This window comes from Colletotrichum scovillei, assembly GCF_011075155.1.
Source record: "Colletotrichum scovillei strain TJNH1 chromosome Unknown Contig00002, whole genome shotgun sequence".
Classification (NCBI taxonomy): Eukaryota; Fungi; Ascomycota; class Sordariomycetes; order Glomerellales; family Glomerellaceae; genus Colletotrichum; species Colletotrichum scovillei.
The window spans coordinates 962,844-975,284 of record NW_023336260.1 but is presented as its reverse complement, the minus strand read 5'-3'; the positions used below and the strand labels follow the sequence as shown (position 1 = coordinate 975,284).

The following is a 12,441-nucleotide window of genomic DNA, read 5'->3' as shown; positions in this document are numbered from 1 at the left end:
GAACACAGTGAGCCGGCATGACGCAGGGAACATCGCGTTCAGAAAGTACCTAGCCCCATAGGCAAGCTCGGGAGAAAAATGAAAAATCATGTATTTCTCGCATGTAAGTGTTGAAGGAGGTGTTCAAAGTGCAAAGACCAATTAAGTCCGTCCAATTTCGTTCATCATCGCTAATAATCAGACGGTCTTCTCGGTCCCAGCCTCCCAAGCAACCTCGATAAAATGTTCTCTTTTGAGCATTCAAGATCTCTTATATGCCACAGAAGCAGGAACACAAGTCCGACGGCAACCATTTCTCGTTGTGAGTCCCGACTATGAGGCAGAAGCAGAACTCCCTCGCTGTGGTCAACCGGATGGTGGGGATGACCTCCAGTGTGGTGATAGACTGCCATAATATGAGGCTCCGTTTCTTCGCCGTGGTTGCTTTTGTCGCGTTCCGTCAGATGATAGCAGAGTGAGCCGAGATCTTGAGGTCTTAGCTGCCACTGCATTCCAGGGTGATTATCTGATGTCATGTTTAGGGCTGGGTATTGTCTAGATCTTGACAGAGAAGGCTGATTTCTTCCCATTGCAAAGGGTGGAAATAGGGATGCGAGAACTTGAAAGCTGCCTAGACCAGGTATTTCAAGTGCTGATTCTCCCTGCCGTTCACGGGGAAGAGTTCTAAAGGCACTTATCAGTACCTCAATTTCCAAGTTGTTTACGTGAGAAGGAGCGGTATATTCTGCCTTACATTGTGATGGCGTAATTATCATCAAGAACTACGCTTCTTTGATGGACTGTGACGAGAGTTTGATCAGGCGCAATGTCGATAAAGAATTCTACATTGGAATTCATCCCGTCGCCCTTAGGTCGGCGCATGAACATCATGTTGATTTTGTACATGCCAGATCCCATGGGAGCGCCTTTAACAGTCTCATTATAAATATTGTTGATATCGTAAATTGGGAGGTGCGTCACTCTGCTGGTATGTCTTGGGAAGAAGAGAATCCGAGAGAGCCCTGCCGGTGAAAGACGAACTCTGTTCTCTCTAGTTTGGGCGAGGCTCTGGGATGCAAGCGGTTCGGAATTGTAAGGAAGAGGCTTGTACAGACTGTCGACACTGCCATTACTCTCCATGTGGGCCGGTCTATGCCAACAATAGGGGTCGGTTGGTTGACACATTTCAAAATCGAACAACGGAGGTGAACGCGACTGAATTCGGGAAACGTTAAAGTAGATGTGGGCTTTCCAAATGAGTTCACAAGGACACTGGACAGCTGGGTTTAGAGGATTAGGGACATATTTATTAGGACTTCGCTGAAAACCTCCTCTACCTCACGCGATTTGCGTATTGCAACTTGCTTGAGCCTATGCCGTTGCAGACTTAGCCTTTCCTCTTAACTTTGAGTATTACCAGCATAGCATCCTCCAGCTGCGAATATGGAGCCTCCGAATACGTGAACAAATCCGGAAAACAATTCCCAGACGAGTCTAAGTCGCAAAATGGATATTAAGTCAGGCGATGGGGCCCTAGCTTCAAGTCGTTTTCAAATTTTCTGCGGCATTCGCATTATCAAGATTCACGTGCCTCGAGAAGTTCGAGGATTATCAACCCGCTAGCTGGCTGTCTAACCTAAAAGGGTACATGCTTCAACCGCTCCACTTAAGCGCTATCTAGACCCTGAACTGGGGTCATCTTAGATGCAGTCCAACTCGAGACGCATTTGCTAGACTTATTTTCATTGCATTAGTTCGGACGGAATCCCGCCTTGAACCTTGACTTTTGATGATGTAATCCATAGGACGACGTCGTTGCGGCTGGGACCCGACTCTGGGATTTGAAACCCTGTATGCAGCCGTGCTAATTTGTACGTGAAGGTAGCCAGCTATCATTTATCGAATCCTGACTCAAACACATGGTCAGGAAGTAGGTACTTTTGTAGGGTAGTGCGACGAAAAGAACTCTGCATTGGTATTTGCTCCAGACAAGATGCCGCTCCGATCAGCGATAAGTCACGTTCATTCTATTGGGATCGTGTGCGGCACGCATCAACTGGTGTATCGGTCACAAATCTACAATTGCACAGGAATCCCTTTCTCCGAGCGATCCTCCGGCAGTGTCCCAGCCGGTATCTGTTCCGAGGCGGCACGGCGTTTACACACCTTCACAGGAGGATGCGAATTCATCAGATCTCGCTGCCTATCGTGCATACAAGCATGGCAGATCTTACCCACCCATTTCTACACAAGACAAGCACATCCTTTATCTCAGTCACTTCAAAGTACCTCACCCATGCGGAGGTCATGTCCGTATTGATACAGCACGTCTGGAGGACTTAAATTTCCCTAAGGATGGTGGCATCACACAGGGAGTACAATTCGGGCTCCAACGTAACAAGCAACCTTGTAACGATGATCGTCTTTCGCATGGTAACAAATCGGCTTATTGCCATGGCACATCCGGCATTCGTTTAGTCTACTGACTCCACTGCACCTTGAACTGGGCAAACTCGACTTTCAGTCCATCCTTGGCGTCCTTATCCGGTCTCGCGGCTAGCGGACTGACGTCCAAGACCCAGTCATCATCATTCTCGTCCGCAAAGATCCAACAAATTTTCCTCAGCGGTATTCTTTTTTTGATGTTTCCGTCTTCATCCAGTAGCAGTTGGTGTACCCAAGCATTTTTGCCATGGGGACCTCCGTCCCGAAAGACCTCAATCGTCACGCTCTTATCGTCCTCGTCATCGCCTGGGGTCAAGGGATAGAGGCCCCAGTCGGCATACCGGTCACAGGTGACTGTGCTCAAATGAGGCTGGCCATCGTATAGCTCGATCCCGGTCTTGATCCATTTACTGTTTGGAGGCGCTGCCTCTGAGGCTAGTCTCGGCACAAGAAGCACACCAGATTGGTCGTATGAGTGGGCCCAGGGAGCCGAGAAAGTGACGCGAACTGAAAGGAAGTTCTTCAGAGGGCCAGTGCTGGTATGGATATTTGGGACTATGAATCGTCAGCGCATGTCGCAAGTGTCACAATATCAACGATAGCTAATGGAGAGGTCCGGATTGAATCTAGGTCGCAGGCCGAGACCCAAGAGATGAAGAGGTTGAGGTGGCCTGTATGTTACATGTACTTACTGTTCCATGCGTTGTGTCCGGGCTTTCTCCAGATATCAGTCCCAGGATCCGCCTCAACAGTGAACGGCGCTGTATTGTCCAGAGATGCCATATTCGGTAAAAGGATCAGGCAAGTAATCTGTGTGGTTTGGGTGAATGTGAGTACAGGTGTGCATGGGGGTGAGAGAGCTGACCGTTATTTATTTGTTAAATGCCCTGCGTTGCATCGGTTTCTTATTAAGCATAAGCCCCTTGCACCATTTCCCAATGGCTCAAGGGTGGCCTAAATTAGCCCCGCGCGGGGCGTGAGCTGATCGCTTTCTCGGTCAGCCCTACTGACCCCAGTCCAAGCTAAGGGGGTTAACTCCTTCAGCAGACACTAGCTAGGCTCAATGAGGCCGATTGAGGGTTGATCTGTGGCATCCTGGTCGTGGACTATTTGGCCTAAAGAGCTCATACAAAGTTTTGTTCTATCTAAGGTAATGTATCTATGTGGTTTTGTGCGTGGTGACCGTATCCGCTTCAATGTGAGTTGGCTTGACGGACTGTCTTGACATGAAATGCAAGAGAAACTATAGAAAGGAAACGGAAATACAAAACTTGTGAGAGACCGGTACAACCACAAAACGTAACTCTTGATCGCCCATTATGCTCAAATCTGCCCTTTTGCTCTCACTTCGTCAAAAACACTGTCCACGACTCGCTTGGCACGATAAACAATCTCCTCCACATCCGTGGGAGTGACAGTGAAGGGCGGGGCAAGAAGGAAGTGATCTCCGTTCCAACCATCGGCGCAGCCCGTGGAGGAAAAGAGGCAAACATCGTAGCCCTTCTCAAGTCCACGAAGACGCATACGGCGAGCAAGGTTCAAGGAAGGGTCCAGAGGTGCCTTTGTAGTCTTGTCTGCCACGAACTCAATGCACCAAAACATGCCGCGGCCGCGAACATCGTCAACGTGGGGGTGGTCTTTGAATGCCTGACGAAGGAGGTGGCCAAAGAGGATGCCCATGAGACGCGCGTTGCGAACAAGGTGCTTCTCCTTGATGATGCGCTGCACCTCGACGGCAGCGACAACGTTGAGCGGGTGGCATTGATACGTTTGTCCGTGCTGGAAGGAGGCGCTGCCCTGCTTGAGGCCCTCGATGACGCGTTCGTGAATCAGGATGGCAGAGATTGTGCCATATCCAGCTGCGAGGCCCTTGCCCACGGCCTGAATGTCAGGAACGACATTGTCATGTTGCCAGGCGTGCATGTAGCCGGTGCGCCCGAGACCACACATGACCTCGTCGAAGATGATGAGAGCACCATGACGATGGCAGACATCTTTCATGGCCTGCAGATATCCGGGCAAAGCTGTAACGCATCCGAGAGCCTGGGAAAGTCAGCAAGAGAACTAGGAAGAAGCGGACCAGGCTGAGTATAGCTTACAGTGCCAACCATCGGTTCGATAATGAAGGCGCACACATTGCTGGGGCCTAATCTCTGGAACTCGCCCTCCAGCTCAAGAGCCAGTCGCTCTACATACTCCTCAACCGATTCACCGCTTTGTAGCTCTCTATATGGATGGCAAGGAGACACATGGGAAACATTGTCAGCCAGGACATCCATGAAAGGCTCTTTACGGGCCTTCAAGTCGCCAACGGCCAAAGTGCCCAGAGTACAGCCGTGCCAGGAGCTCTCTCTGGCGATGAATTTGGTACGAGGAGCTTTGGGATCTTTCTCAAGGAAGTATTGCCGAGCAAGCTTCATAGCTCCCTCGACGGCCTCGGAGCCTGCGAAAAGTATCAGTTTCCAGTCTTATGAACTCTGTCAAAGTCTCGTTCTTACCAGATCCTAGGAGGCACGCTCTCGACAACTGACCATTGGTCGACTTAACCAGAATATCGGCAAGCTCATGAGAAGGATCATTCTGAAAGTAGCCTGGGTGAGCATAAGTGAACTTGTTGAGCTGCTTGATGATGGCGCTCTTGACTCGCTCGTTTCCATGACCGATGGCAGAAACTGCTGCTCCACCAGTGGAGTCGAGAATCTTTTGGCCATTCTTCAGGGTGAAGTAGATTCCATCGGCAGATTCAACTGTTGGAGCTGAGGAAGGGTAAACGCTCTGATAAAAGAGTGAGTTCTCTGCGGGAATAAGATCATCGGCGACTGCGAGGGAACCCATGATAAGCTTTGGGTGAGTGGTATTGAATCAAGGTAAAATTGATAAGGGTGTAGATTAAAGATCGTGATGTCTGTGTCGGTGGGAGAAAGAGAAAACCTGCTTCAAAGATGCGATCTCTTGTGAACTAAATAGTCTGAGATGAGTATCTGAGAAGATGTGCTCATAGTCACCCCGGACTCCGTCGGTATGTAGATATGCCAACCAATCTCTCGACCGCCGAGTCCGCTCCGAGCTGCATGCTCTTGAAATGACGCAAGCAGGGGATGTTCCATCTTCCATGAAACTTCGTACTGCATTTTAGGCAGCTGCCTACATCCAACCATGTTCCACTAATTAACCATCTAGAGACAAAGATGGTACTTTGATGGTGGCGTTCTGATTGTCGAAGAAATTCTCTTCGTTTGACAATCACTAAAATATGAAGTCGATTTGTCATTTCATGGATGCCTCGTCTCCAACTCTCATGTCTGGGCTAGGCTGTCACCGCTGTTGACTAAGGTAGTTGCTTATGGCCTATACGAACCTGTGTAACAATCAAAACTCTCATATTCTGGGCAGATATCTCCAATCCCACTGGTAGGGCTTAGCAAACTTACGTGGAAACAATATCTGACCTTAAACGCCGGTGTGAGATGACCAAGTAATAAGTCAGTACGTATACCTAATTCTCCACTATTGATGCAAGTGCAAATGAGGAGAAAACTGATATTCTCTGATGAAATTCGTCACTAATTACCCTGAAATCTCTCAACCTTGGAAGCTTTGCAAAACCAATGAGAAAGCGGCGAATTTCCGTAAGCCATCCTACAGTCCCATTTGGGAAGGCGGGGCAGCCATAGCGCTGACGCATTGGACACACACCCATTGCTCATCTCACAGGTAGAAAGCCCTCTTCGGAGACTTTCGAATTCAAGATCAACTGAAGGGCTTGAAACCACAGTTGAAGTAGGCATTGCGTCTTGCTCGAGTAGTGCTGAGGCATAATAGACCCTGGAGGTGGGTAACACACGCGGTGGCGACGTCAGTATCAACTGGCAAGGCAGTAACACAGTGGATCAAATGTCTAGGGTTTGATAGCCGCATGTACCTCCCAAGACCAAAACCAATGCACACCGAAAAGCATGGCAGTAATTGTAGCAGGGCTACGATAGCCGCCTAGTATACGGCTCACCTAGTTTCGTAATGGCATTCCACCACGGTCAGTAAGAAGCCACTAATGACGTGAGTTTCGGGCACATCCAAGTGCCCGATGGTCCCGGGTTCCCCGGTGTGAACCTTGCATCCCACCCCCACGGGGATGGGTCTCCGGCGTTAAGGGTGGTCCTTGATGACAGTCAGACAAACACAACTCTTACTGAACTGGGAACTGGAACTCCCATTTAGGGTCCACACTTATACGCACTGTACCTGGAAATACTAGTAGACATGCAGGCCAGATGCAACGTGAAGATCGAAGTCATTGAGGATCCATGTTTGTGCAAGGAGCGGTGCAATGTCTAAGCGCGCTGTAGAAAGATACATGTAGGTTCTTGGAGGCTCTGCATCTGTGTTTCCTCCAGGAATACTACACAGCCATCCGGATACAACCCTCCTTCGGGTAAGGTAATGAGCACACGCAAGGTTACCGTGGATCTCATAGATCCTTCCTTTACAAAAGATCCTGCTCAAGTATCATATCTGCCTCGAAAGCTTATCACGTTCGTTACCTTGTAACTGGGACTGGTTTTCTCTTACCTGTTTAGGCAAATATCTTGACCTTGTTCCTCATATGAGCAACCCCACAAGAACCCCTGTTGTATGCCTTTCCTGCTAGACCATTCGAGGTCATTTCGAGCGAGTCTTTCTCCGTGGAGCACGCCTCTCGAACTTAGGCGTGTTACGCGGTCACTATTTCCTTTTGTCCATCATATCTACGCTGACATAGCTTTGTCACCGCCATCCAAATTGAATGGTAGCACAACCAAGAAGGTTCTTCATCGATGTTGTTGCTGTCTGACCACACCTCCCACGTCTTGTTCTTCATTCACTCTCACTCAATTTCGTTTGCAAAAGTCACCATATACTTGTTCAGAAATCTCTCCGTTTTTGTTTTCTCAAAAGTCTTTACAAAGAGAACTCTATAGCGCCATGGCAAGCATCATTGCGACCGCAGCTGCACCAGTCAGTGCACCGGCTGAGATCCAGCCTGCGTCAAACTTTTCTCAGCACGATGAAGAAAAGGCTAGTCGGGCTGCTACAAATGGGGAGCATGGAACGAGTAATGACAGCCCGTCTACCATTTCTGACAACGTTCACGCTGTGCAACGATGGAACTCACCCCCGATTAACAAGTATCGAACCGCTGCAACGTTCTGGTCATTTGTTGTGGTAGGAATGAACGATGGCTCTTATGGTGTAAGTCCAAGACTTTCATCTTGAATCCCTAAACTCTATGAAGATCAAATTACTCACAAGTCAGGCTTTGGTCCCTCTGGTAATTACAAATAATCTACCCTTCACCCAGTAAAGCAAACCTCGCTCACAACGGCTTTAGCTGGAAACTTACTATAATCTGAACCATACCGTGGTTTCCCTGATCTTTCTTTCTCCCTTTGTAGGATATGCCATTGCATCTGCAGTGAATAATCTCATGCATGTTCACTTTGGCCAAAGAGGTGTAGCATGTATTGCTCCCTTATGCCATTTGATTCCGTATCTAACTTTCTCGTTTCACCCACCCTATCCTGTCCTCGTAAGTCAATGGACCTCTGCAACTACCAATTGACCAGCTAATGATTGGACTTTACATGTAGGTTGCCCTGTTTGTCCTCGTAGGCATGGGCAATGGATTAGCAGACGCTGCTTGGTGTTCCTTCATAGGGCAAATGGCGAACTCGCATGAAATGTCCGGCATTTTGCAGGCCTGCTACGCTCTTGGGGCAACCATAGCCCCCCTAATAGCTACTGCCCTCTCGGCTGAGGGTCAACCAGGCTGGTTTGCGTTCTACTACGTCATGACTGCGGCCTCGGTGGTTGAGTTCGTTACTCTGACTGCTACATTCTGGACTCAGACAGGCGCTGTGTACTTATACGAGAACCCCACCGAGTCTGGAGGCAAATCAGGCCGGACCCGCCAAGCTTTGAAGAATAAACTGTCGTGGATCTTCGCAATTTTTGTCTTCGGGTACTGCGGTGCTGAGGGTAAGTTCTCTGATCCTGTTTTCTCTGAGTCATTCATTGATATCCCGTGGTTGTCAACATTAAACATAGCTGACCAAAACTTCTGGACATTGTAGTTGCACTCGGCGGATGGATAGTTGTCTTCATGACTCGCATCCGCGGCGCCACCTCGGTCACTGGCGGAGCAGTAGCAACCGGCTTCTGGGGCGGCATGACGGCTGGCCGTCTCTTTCTGTCTTTGGTAACGATTCGCCTTGGAGAATTCTGGGCCATGTTTCTTTATCTCGGTGTGACTATCGTGCTAGAACTCATCTTCTGGCTGGTGCCCAACCTAGTCGTGAGCGCAGTGGCAGCAGCACTAATTGGCGTGGCTATGGGTAAGTCAACCCACAATAGTTCCAGGGCCATGTACAAGACAGGAAGACGGCGGACTAACTGTAAAATGATAGGCCCAATGTATCCGGTGGCAGTGGTTCTCATCACCAAAGTAATGCCTCGCTCGCTTCATGTCGGTACCATTGGGTTCGCCGCCGCTTTTGGTGGATCAGGAGGAGCTATCTTGCCATTTGCTGTTGGCGCTATTGCACAGGCAAAAGGTGTGCAAACTCTTCAGCCAATTGTGCTTGCCATTTGTGTCGTTCTCGGCCTTTTGTGGGTATTACTTCCTCGACAGCCAAGACAGAACAAGGAAACAAGCGGAGAAGAGAGTTCGGGCCCTGCGTGCGACAACTAGGAGGAGCCGGTATCCGCAGATAGACGCACAACCTTATTTGGGACTTCACACATACATGTAGCCTTATTCACCTTAGGGTATCAATTTCAGATGAGGAAGGTGTACAATTAGACAGACTTTAGCGCTTCTTGAATATGAAGGGCAGATAAGAAATGGACCAAGATGGACATGTAGTCACTCATCCACTTTATCACCCATAATCTAGGTGACAGTGCAAACTCGTAGTAATTCTCCTCAAGGTAGCGTTTTCTTGTATGTTGGGATTAGATTTCCTTCTTTAGTTGATGCTACCATAATCGCCTTGATCATTCATCCACTTGTCTTCGTGTTTGCTTCACGACATCACGGCAAATTAGTCGCTCAAAATCGGCTTTCTTATTGACCCGTGGGTAGCTTGATGTTCCTGTAGCAACAACGTCTTTGTGATACGTCACAAATCAAACATGGATGAAGAATTAAAGTTGTGGAACGCCACGCTTGGAGTTCAATTTGATCCCGGTATTAGAATGGTTGATTTATGACACGCTGACAGATTCCCTTACAGCCGTTTATCTATCTCCGGGAACGTCTTGTGCTTTTATCTCGATGGAGTTGGTTGGGTATTCCTCATATCAACTCACTCTCTATACGATGCAGCAGATTGGGAAGCTCTGCCCAGTTGCTCATAATCAACTTGCATCCAGCCTTCTCCAGCACCCCTCTCAGTGCCTCCGCTTCGTCAACATTCTCGCAAGCACCGGTGTACCCAATCGTAATGATACCTGCCCGATTTGCAGAAGTCGCACCAGACCGACTGTCCTCAACCGCAATGCACTCGCCGGAAACCTTCCCCATAACCTTGAGAGCGTGGATGTACACGGCCGGGTCAGGCTTGGACGCAGGGACAGGCAGCGAGTCAGCAGCGCTAAAGACGTCATCGGAATGGAAGAATTTGGCCTGTTCAGTCTTCTCCAGCGACGCACGCACGCGACGCAGTGCAGATGAAGACACGACGGCAAGTCGATGATTACCAGCAGCTGTCAGTCGCTCCAGCTCAGCATTGGCTCCCTCACATGGCTTAAGTTTCTCCAAAAGCTTGGAGATGACACGGTCGTCTTCCATGAGGGCGTAATGCAGCAACTCAGAATCGGAGAGCTTGACCGAGATTCCGTATTTGACTTCCAGCGAGCGCATCTACAAATTTCGTTACTCAAACTCCAAATTCAGGGAAACAAATTTGATTTACCATGGCTGGAAAGCTCTGCCCTACAAATTCATGCTGCAGCTGACGGCCTGTGAAATTCAGACCGATATTGCGAGCAGCTAGAATCTCGTTGGTGAGATCAGCGCATGCCTCAAATGCTAACGTCTCGGACTGGACGAGGGTGTTGTCGCAGTCGAGGAGCAGAGTGGTGATCTTCTAATGACACATGTGAGTACAGCTGGCGACCAAATTAACGACAACAAGACCTTACATGTAGGTTTGTGCTGTGAGATCCCATTTTGTGCAAGATTTAGGTGATGTCGTTCTGTTACTTCGCTTCACCTTGTGACTTTGAAGAAGATTGGGAATGAGAAATCCCGGCAAGTTTTCTGTTGTCTGAAACTTCTTTGTAAATATCGGCTTCGTGACACACTCCATGTAGCGAAACTGATCTTTCCTTAACGAGGCGTATTTTTCTAGGCCCCAACCAGACGGTTTCGGTGAATTCCAGTCAACTGCAGACGCCTAATATGACAGGGTCAAAGTGCTGACATTACCAAGGCTTTCAGTAAACGAACCTCATGTTCCGATTTGGCCCCCGTTGCGATGAAGCCGAGAGAGAAGCGAGGCTGGCCCACTTGTCTCCGTCATCACCAATCCGTCACATCTCGGGCTGACACGGACTTTAGCGCATCACGACATCTTTGCCACATTTACAAATCACCTTGGATATTTACAGCTTCCTTTTTCGACGTTCTTAATCATCCCAAGACTGTGAGAGAAGTACCTCATAGTGACTTGAGATCTACATCTCACTGAGGTGGAGAAGACAATAAGATTATAGGCTCGCCCTGCCCTAGTACCTTACGCAAGCTTGATTATGCTTAGTAGTCCCTCTATGTAGCTTATGATAAGTGATAGAGTTCGAACCGAGATCGGGTTTCCAAGTCCCAAAGCTGACTAGGATCCGTCATGCTCTGTCCAATCGGGGTTGTGCCCAATATGAATGTGGAAGTGAAGACTCTGAATAGATGAGGTTCTGTGCGTGCCCTGTTGCGCGTAAACAGCGTAGGATCACGAACCTAGCGTCCATAAGGCGATGAATCAGAAGCGGTCTAAGATGCATATGCTGCGGGGTGTTCGTGGGGTGGGTTCCAATCGGGTGAATTTCCTCAAGACTTCTGCCTCACGCAGCTGGCTGCCCTCTTAGCCACAGGATGTCATCCTTGCCAAGATCCTCCAGCCCGCCTTGCTGCGTCGCCCAGAAGCTTGATGTTTAATTGGTTCCAGGTGCTGACATTCGACGGGCTGGCTGAAAAGTGAGATTTCTTGCGGCACAAATGGACTTTGGTCGAGGCTTTGGAAGCACGAAGCCATGGCACAACACGATTATTGTCATCATTCTCCGCAATCGGTAAACTTCGGAACATCAGGGGACTCGAAATGCAGATTCAGATTCGTGCTACCCACTCTGGTAGTTTGCATGGAGAGGCTAACCGAGCTAGGTCAGATTAGTCACTGAAGGTACTTTCAACTTATCAGACAAGGCAGGGGAGATGGCATCCAACGGGAAGAATCTTGTGCCCGGTGTCCCCGAAACTCGGGCTGAAGTACTCAGCACATCTTTGCTGCGCCTCTCAGGTAGATGGGGCGATCAGCGATGGCCTTGAAGGAGGTTGGGACCATGATGAACTTTGGTCGCTTGTTGGACCAATATTCTTCTCCCTCAGGAGCCCTATCTCCACTGGCAGATGGTAAGAATGTCGGCATTAAGTCGCCCTCAACGACATGGCAAGCACACTATGCAAATAGTGGAGTGGGTAAGGTACGATGGTATTGCTTACTGAAGATCACGAGTTCTTCAGTGGTACTTGTCGGATCTCGAAGACAGTGTTCGATGCACGGAGGAGGCTCTCTGTTCTTCTCATACTGTGATACATGCTTCTGAGCAATTTTCCATCGCATATTGTGCCCGAATGGATGCCTGAAGTTTCCCTGCTTGACCACAGCTCAAAGCAGCATCTGTAAACTTGGATGACTCCTGAATCAGCGTGGATTCCAATCCCTCGTTTGCTTCCGAAATGAGGTAGGGGGGTCGGAAGATAAC

General features: G+C 49.0%; 4 protein-coding genes across 4 annotated transcripts; 1 reads left to right on the top strand and 3 right to left on the bottom strand.

Annotated features, from left to right (window-relative positions):
* Positions 1–2,458: 2,458 nt before the first annotated feature.
* On the bottom strand, positions 2,459–3,207 carry HER10_EVM0001023 (uncharacterized protein; the record flags this gene model as incomplete). The annotated part of the gene is made up of 2 exons (XM_035470786.1): positions 2,459–2,979; positions 3,117–3,207. 2 exons carry the CDS (start codon positions 3,205–3,207, stop codon positions 2,459–2,461), a joined length of 612 nt encoding a protein of 203 aa, XP_035336852.1.
* A 540-nt stretch (positions 3,208–3,747) lies between these two features.
* On the bottom strand, positions 3,748–5,259 carry HER10_EVM0001318 (uncharacterized protein; the record flags this gene model as incomplete). The annotated part of the gene is made up of 3 exons (XM_035471073.1): positions 3,748–4,467; positions 4,524–4,867; positions 4,923–5,259. The coding sequence occupies 3 exons, from the start codon at positions 5,257–5,259 to the stop codon at positions 3,748–3,750; spliced, it is 1,401 nt and encodes a 466-aa protein (XP_035336887.1).
* Positions 5,260–7,386: 2,127 nt separating this feature from the next.
* HER10_EVM0011979 (uncharacterized protein) lies at positions 7,387–9,151 on the top strand (the record flags this gene model as incomplete). The annotated part of the gene is made up of 4 exons (XM_035481385.1): positions 7,387–7,653; positions 7,793–7,990; positions 8,052–8,439; positions 8,535–9,151. 4 exons carry the CDS (start codon positions 7,387–7,389, stop codon positions 9,149–9,151), a joined length of 1,470 nt encoding a protein of 489 aa, XP_035337755.1.
* A 606-nt stretch (positions 9,152–9,757) lies between these two features.
* HER10_EVM0012754 (uncharacterized protein) lies at positions 9,758–10,632 on the bottom strand (the record flags this gene model as incomplete). Its single annotated transcript, XM_035482140.1, has 3 exons — positions 9,758–10,324; positions 10,377–10,550; positions 10,606–10,632. The coding sequence occupies 3 exons, from the start codon at positions 10,630–10,632 to the stop codon at positions 9,758–9,760; spliced, it is 768 nt and encodes a 255-aa protein (XP_035337816.1).
* Positions 10,633–12,441: the final 1,809 nt, after the last annotated feature.